At 40.8% G+C, this 17825-nt stretch overlaps 1 protein-coding gene across 3 annotated transcripts in view; it reads right to left on the bottom strand.

The window, feature by feature from the left end:
• LOC101740966 (pregnancy zone protein) overlaps positions 1 to 16529 on the bottom strand; it is a 36935-nt gene extending 20406 nt beyond the window's left edge. The window contains exons 1-12 of one of the 3 annotated variants that reach the window (XM_038017695.2): positions 16421 to 16529; positions 16109 to 16259; positions 12516 to 12691; positions 9987 to 10059; positions 9605 to 9767; positions 4936 to 5106; positions 4366 to 4481; positions 3703 to 3904; positions 3083 to 3208; positions 2069 to 2233; positions 1509 to 1688; positions 124 to 576 (exon numbers count right to left, since the gene is read on the bottom strand). In XM_038017695.2, coding sequence (XP_037873623.1) covers positions 124 to 576; positions 1509 to 1688; positions 2069 to 2233; positions 3083 to 3208; positions 3703 to 3904; positions 4366 to 4481; positions 4936 to 5106; positions 9605 to 9767; positions 9987 to 10059; positions 12516 to 12691; positions 16109 to 16215 — 1932 coding nt within the window. In that variant the 5' untranslated portion in view covers positions 16216 to 16259; positions 16421 to 16529. Of the gene's footprint in view, positions 1 to 123; positions 577 to 1508; positions 1689 to 2068; positions 2234 to 3082; positions 3209 to 3702; positions 3905 to 4365; positions 4482 to 4935; positions 5107 to 9604; positions 9768 to 9986; positions 10060 to 12515; positions 12692 to 16108 lie in introns of all 3 variants that reach the window. The other 2 variants (XM_062673865.1, XM_038017694.2) reach the window with 2 other exon arrangements.
• Between the last annotated feature and the right edge of the window lie 1296 nt (positions 16530 to 17825).

Below are 17825 nucleotides of genomic sequence, written 5' to 3'. Positions count from 1 at the left end.
TCTGTCGGATCACCTCGTTCCGGATTCGATCTTTCAGAGAAACTCCAAGCATAGCTTTCTCCATAGACGATTATCTAGAACAAATGAGTGACTCAAAGAAGTAGCCATATGACTTTCGCTTACTTTGTTCCCGAAGCACTCCTCCATCTCGAAGTGCTTGCTGGCGCTGACCAGCTCCCCGTTGTAGTAGAAGTAAGCTACCAGATGGCTGTCCGGGCACATTTGGTGACTTATTTTGATCGGAAGCATGATCCTGAGCAGGTGTCGATCCAGGAGCGCGTCCGACACGTCCTGAGTTAGTGAGTCATTACGAGTTGACGCGCTACGTTGAGGACTGAATGAGTTACTTTGAGTGCTTTGTGAGTTACTTTGAGTGCTGTGTGAGTTACGTTGAGAACTGAATTGGGTGTTTAGAGTGTTGTATAAGTTACGAAGTGTGCGACTGTAATTCTCTCGAGTTAGATAGTTAGGGCATTGTGTGTTTCTGGAAGCGGTTTGTATTTGATCTATCGAGTTCGATACGGGACATTGGGTGGTGGCGCCCCATCGGTATATTATCCCTCCTCTTGTGATTACCTGGAACAGATAAGTTTGTGATGAACGCAGAGAGTGCTGAGTTCAAAATCACCCATCAATGGCACTTATGTTTAAGATATCCGTCCTACTTAAGTCCAGTAAGCTCACGAGGACGGCACAGCCACGATGCTATATGTTTTTTTTTTATTGCTTAGATGGGTGGACGAGCTGACAGCCCACCTGGTGGTTAAGTGGTTACTGGAGCCCATAGACATTTACAACGCAAATGCGCCACCCACCTTGAGATATAAGTTTTAAGGTCTCAGTATAGTTACAACGGCTGCCCCACCCTTCAAACCGAAATGCTTCACTGCAGAAATAGGCAGGGCGGTGGTACCTACCCGCGCGGACTCACAAGAGGTCCTACCACCAGTAAACTTATAAATCACTTATAAATCTTTCCACTCAAACACAAGGTTTCGTGAAAATCAGTCAAACCAATGTCAATAACAGAAATGCTGCGTCCGTTAAGTTATTCTCTACCAGTATAACATTAATACATATAAATAAAATTTGAGTGTCTGTTTGTAATATTGAAATAGCCTCTTTTTACTACATGCATATGAATATATATATATATATATATATATATATATATATATATATATATATATATATATATATATATATATATATATATATATATATATATACGGTACATACACCGAAATAGCATTTTTTACAATTTTTGTCTTGTTCCGGCTAATCTCTGACTTTCACTGATAGGTAGCTGATAATATCTTGTATCTGATGAGTAACTTAGGCTACTTTTTTTTAGACTAGATTTGTCCCGCGGTTTCACCCGCGGTACGACAATAGACGCGGGTAACAATGCGGGACTCAGCTATCAATAATAAAATTTAATGTTCCGAAGCGAAGCGAGGGCGGGTCGCTAGTTTAATTAAAAATCGGTTTAATCTGGTTTTACTCACGACAAAGTGCACAGTGATGGCGTAGTTAACGGAGGGCAGGTGGAGGTAGAGCGGCACGAACGTCCTGCTGGACGCGGGCTCGGCTCGCAGCGGGCCCAGCTCCGCCTGGGGCAGCGCGGCCGCCCGCACCGGCAGCACCAGCGGCTCGGCCGTCACGTTCGGGTCCCGCGACAGTGAGGCCTGGGGAGTCGCACCGCATAACCTTATACAGGGTGTTCAGTTTCTAAAAACCGAAGGCTTAAAGTAGCCTGATGTAAGTAACTGTCTATAGCTGTAATGAAAGTAAGAGCGCGGCCGCCCGCACCGGCAGCACCAGCGGCTTGGCCGTTATGTTCGGGTCCCGCGACAGTGACGCTGGGGAGTCGCAACGCATAGTCTTATACAGGGTGTTCAGTTTTAATTCTAAAGACCGAAGGCTCACAAGTAAGCTGGTGTAAGTAACTGTCTATAGCTGTAATGAAATTAGCTTGCATTAAGTTACACAGTTGCGCGTAAATACCCTCGTGTATCTAATTCACACATTGATCTTTAGTACTGTAGTAGGGACTGAGAGCGCTCACCTCGAACCTGTAGTAGGGGCTGGGGTCTCCGGCGGGGAACATGAGGCTGGCCACGCCGGAGTCGTCGGTGAGCGCGCTGACGCAGCTGGGCGCGGCGCCGGGCCCGCGGCACGCCGACACCCGCTCGCCGCGCGCCGGTTTGTCGTCCCACTGCACGGCCCTCACCTGCACAGCGACATCACTGACATCATGACCCATTTTACGAAAAACATTCACTAATAAACCCTAATAAAGTTAATCGATAGCTATTCAATGAAAATAATAGAATAATAGTTTGATGTAGGATTGATAAGAAAGGAACGTATGAAAAGTGACCTACATGACAGTCAACGTGTTAAATTACCATAGCCACGTTTTTAGAATATTGGCTTGGCTTAATGTTTGGGGCTATTTTACTTTTCATTTAGGCAAAGGGAACGGTTCTAATTTACATATTATTATTAAACTATTTCACTTAATGCATACACTGGGGGACATAAAGGCATTCTCGGTGGTGATTAAGAAAAGACCAAAGGATTCAGTAACCACTGGGTATCAGGCGACCGTCTGGGATTTGCCTTAAAATCACCCTCGTCCTATACAACCACCCAATTCTGGATCGTTAGCTGTGTGGAACGGAGAGTTAATATGTGTCTGAGAAAAATCGGTAAGAAAGACAAAAAAGGACGTCAGAAAAAAGTAGATGGCAAAGAGGATTAAATGAGCAAGGCGTAAAAAATATGTGCCACGATCTTAATTCTACATTGATGAGCAGATTAATTTGGACTTTTTTTATAAATTATACGTGAGAACGAACTTCTTGCCCACCCGGTATTAGGTTACCGGAGTCCATAGACATCTACAAGGTAGACCGCCATCAACCTTGAGAGATGAGTTCTAGAGTCTCAGTTCTATGGTACAACGGCTGACCCCCTCCTCAGAAATAGGTAGGCGTGTGAGCACAAGATGCCCTACCCTCAAGACCACGCGACAAAGAGCCACGTCTTACTGACGTCATTTAATACAACTCCTCACCTTCAACTTGTAAGGGAGACCGGGCGATATGACAGCGCGGTGCTTCGTCAAGAACTCCAGAGATATTGGCTTGTCCACGACTTGAGAGACCACGGTGGTGTTCTGCCAAACTCTAGTACCTTCTTCCTGTGAAATGTACATAATATATTTACTATTTATTTAAGTGAAAGCGATTTTTTTAAGGTATTTTGTGACCTGGTAACTAAGACCTTTAGGTCAAGTCTTATTTTAATTTATATTCTTAATTTTATGAAAAATGATAATATGGAGTGAAATGAAATGAAGAGGATTAATTTGAGACATTAATCAACTGAGATGAAATTAAATGAAATGAGATGAGATGATCTGGGATGAAATATAATCTCAGTAAAATGGTGGTCATTCACTGAGACTATTTCAGTGGACTTTTTGGAGGATCCCGAGAAGTTACGTTCAGCGGCTTTGTTTCATTTTCCCACATTTGTGCACTAGATACTAAACAGCTAATAAACCACCGTTATTACACATTTAAACCTGAAGGAACACTAAATAGACAAAATAAAACAAATCACACAACTTCACTCCTCGAGTTCCCGTTAAAAAGTCCCAGTGAAAGCGGTGCAGGAGAAATAGCAGCTTACTTGGAAGGAGAAGTCAGCTACAAGCACGTCGGGGGAATGTTCCCCGCCGAGCCCGACCCTCTTGGCGGCGGCGGCGTGGCGGTGGCACGCGCGCGGGGCTCGCAGCCTCACCGCCGTTCTGATCCCGGGACTGCTCTCAGCGTTACCGGCTCCTCGCAAGCGGATCACCAGCATGCCTTCCACAGCTTCAGACCACGGGTACCTAGGTCGGACAATTTAAAGACTTCTAGCCATTGCATGCTTTTTATAGCTTCAGACGTATGTATTTTTGTAACGGAATCTTTGAACACGATTTTGACCCCCTTCAAAACGCCGGATTAACTCGAAATTTGGTATACTTATTAAGGACCGCTGACAATCCAATATAAAAAAAAATTGATAAAAAATAATTAAAAAAATTGAAATTCAACTAAAAAATGAAAAATAAATAATAGTTTAAAAATACTAACAAAATACGCTTTTATAGAAAATCCAACTAAAAAAAATAGAAAATAAATTTTAATAAATTTGAATTAAAAATAGGGTAAGAAAAAACGATTTTATTGTAAAAAAAAACCGTTGCGTAATGTTAAATATTTAAGCATACATAGGGATATAGGGATAGAGAAAGCGACTTTGTTTTATACTATGTAGTGAAGCGTCAAGACTTCTATATGGTGTTACCTCACGCAAACGACCCAGACAAGGCGCTCGCTGGTACGCAAGACTCGAGGTGCGTGGCGAACCGTCAGCTGGAATGGGGGCAGGTCGTAATGGCCGACCCAAAATGTAGTTGAACCCTGCAACCAATGTACTGGTCATTTACGAAGCGTTGTGTTCGTATGTTCTAATTGATTTACTTCGGGAGACGAACTCAAACCAGCTGTCGAGATCATGTTTGAGACGTGTATTGAAATGGACAGTTTGGCGGTACCTATCCATTTTGTCATTTAATTGCTGTTATAAAATTAGTATAATATAATAAAATTAATTGCTGTTCGTCAGTCTCGCTAAAACTCGAGAACGGCTGGACCGATTTGGCTAATTTTGGTCTTGAATTATTTGTGGAAGTCCAGAGAAGGTTAAATAAAAATAACAATTTTGTTGTTCCTTTGATGTGTCCCCCGCCGAACGGATTCCTTTTGTTTGTTTTAAGTTTATTTTATACAAAAGTTTAGGTCTTCTATTTATCGGTTGATGCAATACGAAGTCTGCCGGGTCAGCTAGTTATAGATAAATACCTGATAGACCCACCTGTGACCCATCAGCGAGTCTAGCTCTGATGGTGTACGTCCCGGTCGGCGCCAGTTCATCCAGAGAATGCTGCAGTTGAGTAAGTCCTAGCCTAGTTCGAACCCGCGTCCACTGCGCCACGCGGGTACCTTCCCAGACACCACGAGGTCCTTCGATCCACGCTTCGTCAATCTGCAAGATTTGTATGTAAACCGGTGGATTTTCGTCACCTTGTCAAAAAAATAACGACAAATTATGGGCTTGAAGGCAAACCATTGTCAACATTCCAATGTCTCTTTATTGTATTAATTCCGTTTGGTTCTTCTTTGGCAATTGTAGGTTCGTCTGTCGGAATTTAAACGCGATCTAGTTTAAGTAAAATTCATTTTCGTCTTTTACGTTGTCGAGAATCACATAAAGAAATACACAAGCAACATACTATAAACGTAACAGTTGGGTTTGTATGCGAATGTTTCCGCGCAAAAGGTCACAGACGCACCCAAATTTTCTGAACGGGAAAATTGTTGATTGCACGTGTCAAAAGATATCTCTTAACCTGGCTTGTATAGTATTTCAACTTTTTCAATTTTTTTTTAAATATTGAATTATCGTCGGTCCTTAATAAGTATACCAAATTTCGAGTTAATCCGACGTTTTGAAGGGGGTCAAAATCATGTTCAAAGATTCCGTTACAAACATACATACGTCTGAAGCTAATAAAAGCGTATTAAAAAGGGAACCGACTACATCAAAATTAAATGAGTATACGTCAATCGATTTCGACCAAGTCGATTAAATATGCGTTACCGAGAAGAACTGAATGCATATTGGTCATTAGATCTTGATAAACTTTAAATAGGTCTATATGAGAAGCATCAGTTCTTAAATAAGTTAATAAAAAATCATTAGATTTGGAGAAATCATCGGTTCACTTAGTTTTTTCTCTTTATTTCCTACCTATTCTAGTAACCTAGAGGGGTCATTCTAGATTCGCCGAACTACTAGGTGAGCTCACGGGGCTCAAACCTGACGACGTTGCTAACACGAACCCTAGCAAGAGCCGTGCTTCGCAGAATCTACCACCGGATCGGAAACGCGACCCTCTGAGAAGATCCGGCGAGAAACTCAGTGGGCTGTCTGTGTCTGTGGGTTAATTTACTCGCCGAGCCCTTCGTCGCAAGCGACGGGTTCGACGAGAACGATGACCGGGGGATTCACTTAGAAAAACATATTATAATACTATAACATATAACACACATAACATATAATAATCAATAGAACCACTACTTTTTTTAAGTCTGTTAAAAAAATTAAAATACTCGGTGTACTTGTATCGAAAGGTGCGACTATCATCATCATCATCATCAGCCCAAAGTCGTCCACTGCGGGTCATACGCCTCTCCCAATCCACAATTCAAATCTCGCAAATATGTAGTACATTTTTTTCTAATGAAACACATAGTTATAATATTAATAAAAAAAATAACCCACAAAATCGAATAATGGTAGGGTATATTGTAAATGCATACGATGGCAATAACGAAATCTATCCCACGGTAGCCACAACCGAGATACAGGTACCAACCGGTGCAAACTACCACCAGTACCGTCTGGATGTGCGGATGAGTATAGCCCCTCCATCCAGTGTAGCGCTAACACTGACTCCGCCAGGATTTGAAGCCACGTCCTTCATCATTCTCCATCATCATCGGGCTGGCGAGGAACTAATTAAGAGCTTAGTAGACTTAGTAAACGTGAAAACGCTAAACCACTCCGCACAATAAACCACCGTTTGTATTATCTCGGGCGCATACTGTCCGAAAATTGTGACCGGTAAATATCTGTCGCATACCAGAAAGTACTGCGCATGTATCTAGAGTAATAGTAGAGTTTTGTAAGTTGGTTGAATTTTGACGACTCGAAATTCATATTGTCGTCTGGTTTATTTCTTCCACGAAGTAGCCATGCTTTCCGGTTTCGAAGGAGGTACTACCATCATCATCCTCCTGTCCTCCCAGTCACCTGGGGTCGGCGCAACATTGTTTCTCCTACCATACTTCTCTATCACATACCATTTCTTCGCTCACTCCCCGCTTACACATATCGTCTTTCACATAATCCATTTATTTCTTCTTCGGTCTACCTCTTCCTCTAAAGCCTTCCACATTCATAATTAAAACTCTCTTGCCAACCTCATTAAAAGGCGGTACAACCGTTGTCTATTAAAACTGGTACTTCGAAATCCAGTCTCGAGGTGGGTTAGCGTTATGTTTCTTCAGTTCCGGAAGCTATTAACTTGACCGATAAAAAATACTCGACCGATTTGGAGAAACGTGCCGGACAGGCAAAAAACGCGTAATGTGCGCTCGGGCTTAGTCAGTGAAAACGTAACCCAATGACCTTATGACAGTGGCGATTTTTAAACACGAATGAATAACTGTTCGAAGCGCGCCCATCGCGCTTGGTCGCTCGAGAATATAACAGTTTTATAAATCACTAGCGGCCCACTCCGGCTCCGCTCGAGTCGACAACAATTTCAATCATATTTGATGTTGATTAATTTTTTAAATAAAAGAACACTTATTGCGGCATAACTATAATAGTTAGACATATGCTGTCACGACACTTTTTGTAAATAATAATGTGTTCTACAAAGTCGTAGTACATTATTTTATTCTATCATCAATAGTTTTCGCAGGGCACGAGATGTAAAGAATATTTTAGGTATTTTTTTTATACCTTGGGTTATATTATTGGAGTTTTAGTAAGGATGCCTATTTTTTTTTTCAAAAAAGATCATAGATAGCCTGTGTCGCTCCGGAATAGTGTAGATTCCAAACTTTAAAAAAAAATCAAATCGGTTCTGTAGTTTCAGAGCGTATTCAATACAAACAAACAAACAAATCTTTTTTCTTTATAATATTAGTATAGATTACAACAAAAATGTAGTTGATTTGTAATTTGTAACTGTACTTATTTACACTTGATTAAGGTATGTATGTTTGTGCGGTGTCGGTATAGAACAGCACCACTACATCTCTTGCCGTGGACTTGGATAGGATGGGATTGGATGAGATCTAAGGGATGCACAGGAGATTGAGTATCAGCGTATCAGGGAGTATTACACTAGCGTTAAAAACAAACAAAAAAGACACGTTTAAATAGTAACAAATTAACTTTATCATTCTTTTTTTGTGTGGTTGATACCGGTACAGGATAACAGAGCAATTTTTTTTATTGCATTGTCAAAACTTAATGTAAGTATGATGTTTTAAAGTAAAACTGCTGCTCCACCCTTCAAACCGAAACGCATTACTGTTTCACGGCAAAAATAGGCAGGACGGCGGTGCGGACTCACTAACCATCCTATCACCAGTGGCTAGTAGCTGTAGTCGATAAACCTATAAAATAGATATATATCTAAGAACGGACCCGACAGAGGTTGTCCTGTGCATACACAAAAATTCATTCAAGTCGATTCAGCTGCTTAGTTGCAGTATAGATAAATAATCTAGATACCGACTGCAGCGCCATCTGCCGGGCTGATTTGTGAGTCTAAGCCATCTAGGGTGCCACCCAAACGCATACAAAAAAATCTGTTGTCTGTAAAGTCGGTTTACTGACGATAGTTGAACGTGACAACGTCATAAGAAAATACTGATGGAATGGTTTCATTTTTCAATTATCGCAATGGTTGCTATAAACAATTGACACCACATTTACTTTTACTTGACGAAAACATGTAAATGTATTATTGTATAGCAGCTGTCCACGCGGATGCATCGCTCACTCAAGTAGGAGAGAGACAGATGTCGAACGCTGCCGACCGCGGAGGCCGATTGTGCCTCTTTGTCGCTCGTTGCGCGCTGTCGCTTGCACTTCAAGCCTTAAATGGAACGCCTCAGAGCGAGGTAACGCCGCATGAGTCATGTTTTTTCGTGCGTGCAGCCGGCTCCATCGAATTATAAGACGTCACGTCAAAAAATTATTAAAATCGCTCCAGCCGTTTAGGAGGAGTTCAGTGACAAACACACGCACGCACAGAAGAAATTATAAAGATTTGTGCAGACGCATCTCGTTTCGAATGTGTGTCAATGTTACACGCTTTTTGTTACAAGATTCCATTTGCGTGTTCAAGAACCGGTTTCAGCTTCCGCTGCACTCGGCGATATTATCTCTTAGTTATTGCAGTTTTAATTTGTAAAAGCGCTTCGTAATTAATAATTTAATCGTGTGCAACAAATGTGTGTACGTAGATAAATTATTTCACCTAATAAGTACCGGGTTTGTTGGAATTATGTTTGAAAGCATGTATTAGGGTCGTGATTGAGCGAAGTTGAGTTCTTTATATTGTGTTAATCAGAACTTTTTTTTTATTGTATACCTATATAAATAGCCAGAGGATCTCATGTAGTCAAAGCGGACTATTAGTAACAGACCACTGAGTTTCTCGCCGGATCTTCTCAGTGGGTCGCGTTTCCGATCCGGTGGTAGATTCTGCGAAGCACTGCTCTTGCTAGGGCCAGTGTTAGCAACACTCCGGTTTGAGCCCCGTGAGCTCAACTACTAGTTAAGGTTACGCTGAAATAGCCTCTCAAGGTATGAAAAAAAAAACAGACTGTAAGAAACATAACCACACAATAAAGTTGCCTCGGACCATTCGTTTATATCTTCCTTGAAGCCCACTTACGTTATCAGTGTTAGGAGTCAGATCAGTTTTGAATCCGAAAATCCTGAACTTCACGATGTCCCCGGGCCTGTATCTGGCTCGCTCGGCGTGTATCAGCAACACCCTTCCGCTGGATATCCTCAGTGTCACGTGACGTTCCCAGCTGCATTGCACTACGGGGTACCTGGAAAGAAGTTTGCTTGTAGCTTTGCACTCCGATGCTACCATCAACTACCATGGCATCTCAATCTCTTCTCCCAACTTGGGCCGATTTATTAGGTTTCTTTCCTCTTGTGATAAACAAGCGTACTTGATGTTTAGTGGTGGTAATCTCAGAGACATCAGCCTAGTTACAGTTGTATGGTAACAATTTAATGAATGTGTGTATAATAAAGAAACTTACTTTATTTTAACGTTGAGTTCGGCTTTGGTGTTCGGTAATAAAGGTACAGAGAAGTCTAAACAGCCTCCGTCACCTGAAAGAAAGTTATTATAGCGCTAAGCTGTTGTAAGTCAAGCATTATAAACAAGCCCTAAACGATCGTCCCGATCCATTAACGGTGCTTTTAGGTACCTCAAGCACCGGTCATCGTCCTCGCCGAACCCGTTGCTTACGACGAAGGGCTCGACGAGTAAATTAACCCATAGACATAGCTCAGTTTCTCGCCGGATCTTCTCAGTGGGTCGCGTTTCCAATCCGGTGGCAGATCCGGTGCTCTTGCTAGGGCTAGTGTTAGCAACACTCCCGGTTTGAGCCGCGTGAGCTCACCTACTCGTCAAGGAGAAGCCGAAATAGCTTCTCAAAACTTTCAGCATACGTAGGGAAATTTTATAATAAATGTTGATATTTATTTCATATAATAGGTCTCTTCACGGCGTACAAGACATGTTTCAGGCTTTGGCTTTGCGTTACCCCATCGCCCTGTGACTTAGTACCCATTTCTTAAAGTGGATAACGGCATTATTGCTGTGTAGATTACGGTAGCCATTTAACACCAAGTGGGCCACCAACTGTGCTAGCCATAGTTACAGTACACTCATTTGTCTATACTATCTATACTTAATATTATAAAGAGGAAAGATTTGTTTGTTTGTTTGTTTGTTTGTATTGAATAGGCTCCGAAACTACTGAACCGATTTGAAAAATTCTCTCACCGTTTGAAAGCTACACTATTCCGAAGTGACATAGGCTATAATCTTTTTCAAAAAATTAGGGATCCTTACTAAAATTCCAATAATGTAACCCAAGATGTCAAAAAAATACCTAAAATATTCTTTACATCGGGTGCCCTGCGAAAACGATTGATGGTAGAATAAAATAATGTACTACGACTTTGTAGAACACATTATTATTTACAAAAAGTGTTGCGACAGCATATGTCTAACTATTATAGTTATTCCGCAATAAGTGTTCTTTTATTTAAAAAAATAAAACAACGTCAAATATCGTTGAAATTTTTGTTAAAGACCCGAGCGGAGCCGGAGCGGGCCGCTAGTCTATCTATAAAGTAGTAAGAATCTACCCTTCACAACTTCACCAGTACGAGATAACAATAACAATGATTCAGCGAACCGACGTACCTATGTAGCAAAATGTAGGAATAAGAAAAAGATAAAATGTTTGAATAAAAAAAATATGTTGCAGCTACGTCTTGTGGCTATTTCTAGGCTTCTCTAGGTCATTGACGTCTCCTGCACGGGCGGTTTATAGGTGCAGAATATGTAGTTTGTGTAACGGTATTCGTAAATGTATAATATTTACAATGATTCAGTATTACTACGTAATATATCATATTCGCGTGTCGATTAAATTTAATACGTTTTTTTTATTGCTTAGATGGTTGTACGAGCTCACAGCCCACCTGATGTTAAGTGGTTACTGGAACCCATAGACATCCACAACGTAAATGCGCCACCCACCTTGAGATACAAGTTCTAAGGTCTCAAGTATAGTAACGACGGCTGCCCCACCCTTCAAACCGAAACGCATTACTGCTTCACGGCAGAAATAGGCAGGGTGGTGGTACCCACCCACAAGAGGTCCTACCACCAGTAAGTAATTATGCAAATTATAATTTTGCGGGTTTCATTTTTATTACACGATGTTATTCCTTCACCGTGGAAGTCAATCGTGAACATTTGTTGAGTACGTATTTCATTTGAAAAATTGGTACCCGCGTGCGGGATTCGAACACCGGTGCATCGCTCAACACGAATGCACCGGACGTCTTATCCGTTAGGCCACGACGACTACATGTTTGTGTTCAATATTGTAAATTTTTTTTCCTACCTATGCTGATAGCCTTGAGAGGCTATTTCAGCTTCACCCTAACGTTTGTAGGTGAGCTCGCGGGGCTCAACCGGAGAGTTGCTAACACTGACCCTAGCAAGAGCAGTGCTTCGCAGAATCTACCACCGGATCGGAAAAGCGACCCACTGAGAAGATCCGGCGAGAAACTCAGTGGGCTGTGTCTATGGGTTTTATTTTTGTTTTGCGTTAATCAATTTTTTTTCGATTCTAGCGGGCCTTTATGGAAGTTTCTGAATTTAAAAAACGATTCCTGAACTACAGCGTGATGTTTTAAGGACTTGCACTTATATTTATACTAACTGTTACCTGCAGCTTCGTCTGATAAGAAAAGAAAGGGTCAGTGTAATTTAGTGCGGGAATGAGGTATTTTTTGGGAATGAATGGTAGTCTATGTTACATTCTTGACCTAATTCTATTTTAAAATCATGTTAAGCCTTATATAACCTTCATCTCAAAGCTAAAGAAGAACGCACAAAAACAAGCAAATACACTTTCACTATAATAATATTAGTATAAGTTATAAGTAAATAAGCAATAAGTATAGATGTCATTTGAAATACTATAATAATCTCGTTTGAGTTAGATATCGATATTTGTATATTTAACGAAGATACAGTTCACCTGGCGGTAATTCCCTTGATGCTGTAGTGGTCTCGTCGTTTTCACGTCTAAGAGTTAGGAGCAACGTCGCTGGGCCTTCAGGGAAGAACCTGGAGATGCAGGCTCTGTTCGTACCACCAGCCGTCAAGACTCCTGGCGCCAGGAATAAATGGTTTTTGTCCGTGCATGGGTATGTACTGAAATAATGTATAAACACAGACTCAGATATTAGACGAGCACTCTGATTAACAATTTTTTTTATAAAGGAAGGATCACTCTTGGACCGAAGGTCTTTCCAGTTTCACCAGGACAGATGGGCGAACACTGGCCCAGCCAGGAGGGGTGGGATTTGCTAACTGCTGCCCGACCGTCTCCGAAGGAGACCTAACAGCTGAAGGGTCATCGTGGTCTAAAGGATGAAGACGTCCGGTGCATTCGTGTTGAGCGATGCATCAGTGTTCCAATCCCAGGCGGGTACCAATTTTTCTAATGAAATACGTACTCACCAAATGTTCACGATTGACTTCCACGGTGAAGGAATAACATCGTGTAATAAAAATGAAACCCGCAAAATTATAATTTGCGTAATTAGTGGTGGTAGGACCTCTTGTGAGTCCGCGCGGGTAGGTACCACCACCCTGCCTATTTCTGCCGTGAAGCAGTAATGCGTTTCGGTTTGAAGGGTGGGGCAGCCCTTATAACTTTATACTTGAGACCTTAGAACTTATATCTCAAGGTGGGTGGCGTATTTACGTCGTAGATGTAAAAAAAGGGCAGCTGCTTCGTGAATACATCCAGTACCGGATCAGACTCGCGCACCGCTGACAAGATCCGGCTAGAAGCACAGCGGGCTGATGTATAGATTAGGAATTGACTATTAAGGTGATATATTCAGAATAAGTCAAAAGAAGAGCCGCTTAGAGAATTTACTAATTACTAACATAATCCGTATTATGATCGAAATTCGACCGTTATCACTGACGCCTCGAGATTTAGTTTAATTTTATGTATTCCTCTGGACCAATAACGGTTTGTCTGTCTGAATAAACAGTTTATTTACTTATTAGATTATATATTATTAGAAAAAACAAAAAAAAAACTATTTATTGTTTATTGATATTATAAACTAGTCATTGGCTAGTAAACATGGTATTATGGTAGGCAGCGACTTAGCTCTGCCCCTGGAATTGCTGGCGTCCTTGAGCGATGGTAACCACTTAGCATGTAATTCACTGCAAGTTTTCCTTTTAGAATTTTCTTCACAGCCTCTGTCTATTTCAGTATTATTCAATTTTAATTGATCCGTGAAAGAGCTCCAAATCAAACAACGGCTTTCGTCGATTGTGCAATTGCGAATCCTTTATATGTTTGGGAATATCATCCGTAATGAAAGCTCGTTGGAACGATTAATGGTTCAAGGAAGGGTAGACAAAAGGAGGACAGACCTGATTAAGTCATCTACTAAGTGTTCCCTTACTGAATGTACACATACCGCCATAAATAGAGAGAGATTGAGAAGTCTCTCAAAAGCCGCAACCGAGCAACAAGACATACATAACCACGGCCATTAAGCTAGGAGTGTACAACTGAGAAGAATTGGTTCGTACATAATTAGTATGCGAGGCCATCGATGATGTTAATCATTAAAAAAAACATAATAATAATGAAATTACGAACTTACGTAACACACACAATAGTTTGTGTAAGAACAATTATGAAGAACAATCTTTAATTACAGTACAACGGAATAAATACGTGTATTCAATTATTAAGTGCTTCCTAGTAATCATTGATGTTGTGTTCTCGTGGCACGGAGGAATGAAAAAAGCGGAGTAATAAACATAGGATCATAGGTTCGAACCAAGGCTGCGGTAGACTTCGGTAGAGGGAAAATGCGGTGGTACTTTAGAGATTATCAGGGGTTGCTAGAGCCGATAGACAAAATAAATATATTATACTCGACTAGACATGAGGTGAAAGATGCGTGATCAAACCGTGGGAGCTCATAGCAAGCCTAGCCATCGAAAAGATATCCGGGATGTTCTCCTCTGATATTTCTCTTCACGAGTAGCTTAGCTTACGGTCCAGCTAGCATTGAGTGGTTATTGGAGGCGGTCATTACAATGAGAAAATTTGGCCCCCACCCTAATTTTAGGGGCTCGGAATATCAATGAAACTGTACTTTGTTGTATTAGTTTATTTATTTAAAGTGTGTTTCTCGCCGGATCTTCTCAGGGGGTCGCAATTCCGGTAGTAGATTCAGCGAAACACTGCACTTGCTAGGGCTAGTGTTAACAATTCTCTCAAGTTGAGAACGTGAGCTCACCTACCCGTCTGCGCGTAGTTAGAATAGGCTCTTAGGCTTAGGGGAAAAAGAGGACACTCTGCCCGGACCCCACATGTTGTGGGACGAAGAAGTCGGTGACGACATCGGTCCAGTGATGATGAACGAAAATTAATAGATTGGGACTGGTTATATGTTAGGATTTTTTTTTAATCCTACCTAAGCTCATGTACAATAATTATTGCAGTGGTAGACCGAAGGTTGTTAAGGACGAGGACATTCAGGTCGCGTCTAGTTAAGTTATTATAGCCTTGAGAGGCTATTTCAACGTAACATTAACTAGTAGGTGAGCTCACGGGGCTCAACTGGAGTGATGCTAACACTGACCCTAGCAAGAGCAGTGCTTCGCAGAATCTACCACCGGATCGGAAACGCGACCCACTGAGAAGATCCGGCGAGAAACTCAGTGGGCTGTGTCTATGGGTTAATTCGCTCGTCAAGTCTTTCGTCGCAAGCGACGGGTTCGACAAGGACGGTGACCGGTGCTTGTGGTACATAAAAGCACCGTTAATGGATTTGGAGGATCCGTAATGACGTATTTTGGGCGATGTCGACTGTTTACCGTTCGGTCTACAGGATCGGGTATGAGTGTTGGGAGTTGTTGCATATTTTAACTAGGGACATTTTGCTCAATTTTTATTACCGAGAGGGCTTACGACTTACCCGATGTTACGGGAACCATTGAAACCATCGACAAAGCTTAATTTAAAACATACTATCGAAGTTTTACCTGCGCTGGTACGAGCTCACGCTCCAACGATTTGAAGTTACCGAAGCCCGTAATACCTTGAGACATGAGGCTTAAGTTTCAATTGTATAGTTTAACGAGTATAGTGTGCCAGTCTTCGAACCGGAATTCATTACCGCGGCAGAAATAGTTTATGGTATCTACCCGGGTGTACTCCCAGTTCGTTTTTATACAGTAATAAAAATACAGTAATTACACAAAGTATGATGATTTTATGCAGTTTAATTAGGGAGTAAGATGTTGATGCTCCTATTGGCATGGAGTAATCGATTGATCCGGAACAGATAAACTTCCAGCTGAGCTTCTAAGCTCGTCCACCCGCCATGGTGAAGCTTGAGTTACTTATGCAAAAACTTCCGAAAATCAGAGTATTTTCGATAAAAATCCTGCTGTATTGTTTTTTGACGCGAGTGTTCACGTTGAAACATTTGATATTACGATCTTGTATCCGATTCACATAAATTGGGCCATTTGCCGGTTTACTTCAATATAAAATGACAGAAAAGTTATGTACTTAAATACCTTAAATTCTTATTTGTATTGTTCTCATACAATTCCGTCCGAACTGACGCAATGATAAACGAATAAAAAAAACACAACTTTAACATATTTACGCTGGAATGTCTCATCTTATTGTGATTACGGTTTTTATCACTGAATTGAACATCACTAGCTAAATTAATAAAACAGAACACTCTCTGAGAAATTGTTAGCATAAATTGTTTTTCAATAATAAGTTACAATGATAAACAATTTTAAATTACGAGAAGTTTTATTTACAAATTAAAACAAATCAAATAGTTGAAAAGTCAAATTAGAGTTATCGCTATTGACCTTTCTATATTTGTATCAAAAAACTTTCTTTTATCATTTATTAAAGGGACGCGGAAACAAAAATGGCGACGTGCCAAAGGGATGCGCGCGCGCAGACTAACCGCCTGCCTGACCGTATTGTGGAAAGGTCGCTCATCAAGTATTATGTATAAAAACAGAAGTGAACAATTTTTTTGTTTGTAGTTTTATAATTTCTGAGAATCGAACATTGTCTTTTTGTGGTTGGCTGTATGTGGTTAGTTCGTTATGCTATTTTATAATCACCGATCGTTATTTTTTTACAGCTGACAACACTTCTGCATCACTATTTACTGAATGTTATAATTTTATCAGTTCACGCACTAAATACGCTACTTAGAGAATAAACATTCCCGATCCTGCGGACAGAATGGAAAGCAGTCGACGTCGCCCAAAACACGTCATCTTGGATCCTCCCGATCCACTAACGGTGCTTTTAGGTACTTCAAGCACCGGTCACCATTCTGGTCGAACCCGTCGCTTGCGACGAAAGGGTCGACGAGTAAATTAACTCTCAGACACAGCCCACTGAGTTTCTTGCCGGATCTTCTCAGTGGGTCGCGTTTCCGATCCGGTGGTAGATTCTGCGAAGCACGGCTCTTGCTAGGGTTCGTGTTAGCAACGTCATCAGGTTTGAGCCCCGTGAGCTCACCTACAAACGTTAGGGTTACGCTGGAATAGCCTCTCAAGGCTACCAGCTTAGGTAGGTAAAAAAAAAAAAAGAGAATAAATTACTTCACTTTACGTTAGAGCACAGGTTCCCAAACTGAATAGTCAGGATAAGATGGGCAATTTTTTTTAATTGTTATGAAGGCATGAATATATGTATTTGTTTAGTGATTAACAAAACTTCCCATTAAAATAAAGGAAATAATGAAAATAATCATTCAAGCAATTTCATCCATCGCAAGATAAATGAGTACCTATATTTTTTTTTCCTATTTTTGTTTTCTCCAGACCGCTTTAATGTCGAAAAATAATACTTCACCGATAAGGATGCGGTGAAATATTTTTTCACCGATAAAATTGACGTGACGGATAAAGTTTGAGAGTCTGTGATTTAAATAATTTATGTTTTAATTTTTATACATAGTTTGCTTTATAAATTTAGATAGTTTTCTTCGAGCAATAGAAAATTAAAAGTGTTTTAATCATGTCTACACTAAAGTGAAAGCATTGACTTCTAAGTCGGTACATTAATGAGAATTAGTTGTGGAAATAATTTTTTGTATTTAATTGATCGAACAATCCTTGCGATGACTTAGTTTTCACAAAGTAATATTATTCACAAATATAGCTCATAAACGACACGAAACATTAAATTAAGTTTTATAATTTCATGTAGCTTAGACCAGCGTTAGAGAACTTGGACAAAGTGATTGTGACG

Source organism: Bombyx mori, chromosome 19 (assembly GCF_030269925.1).
Source record: "Bombyx mori chromosome 19, ASM3026992v2".
NCBI classification, from domain to species: domain Eukaryota; kingdom Metazoa; phylum Arthropoda; class Insecta; order Lepidoptera; family Bombycidae; genus Bombyx; species Bombyx mori.
This window is presented reverse-complemented; position numbering and strand designations above follow the sequence as displayed.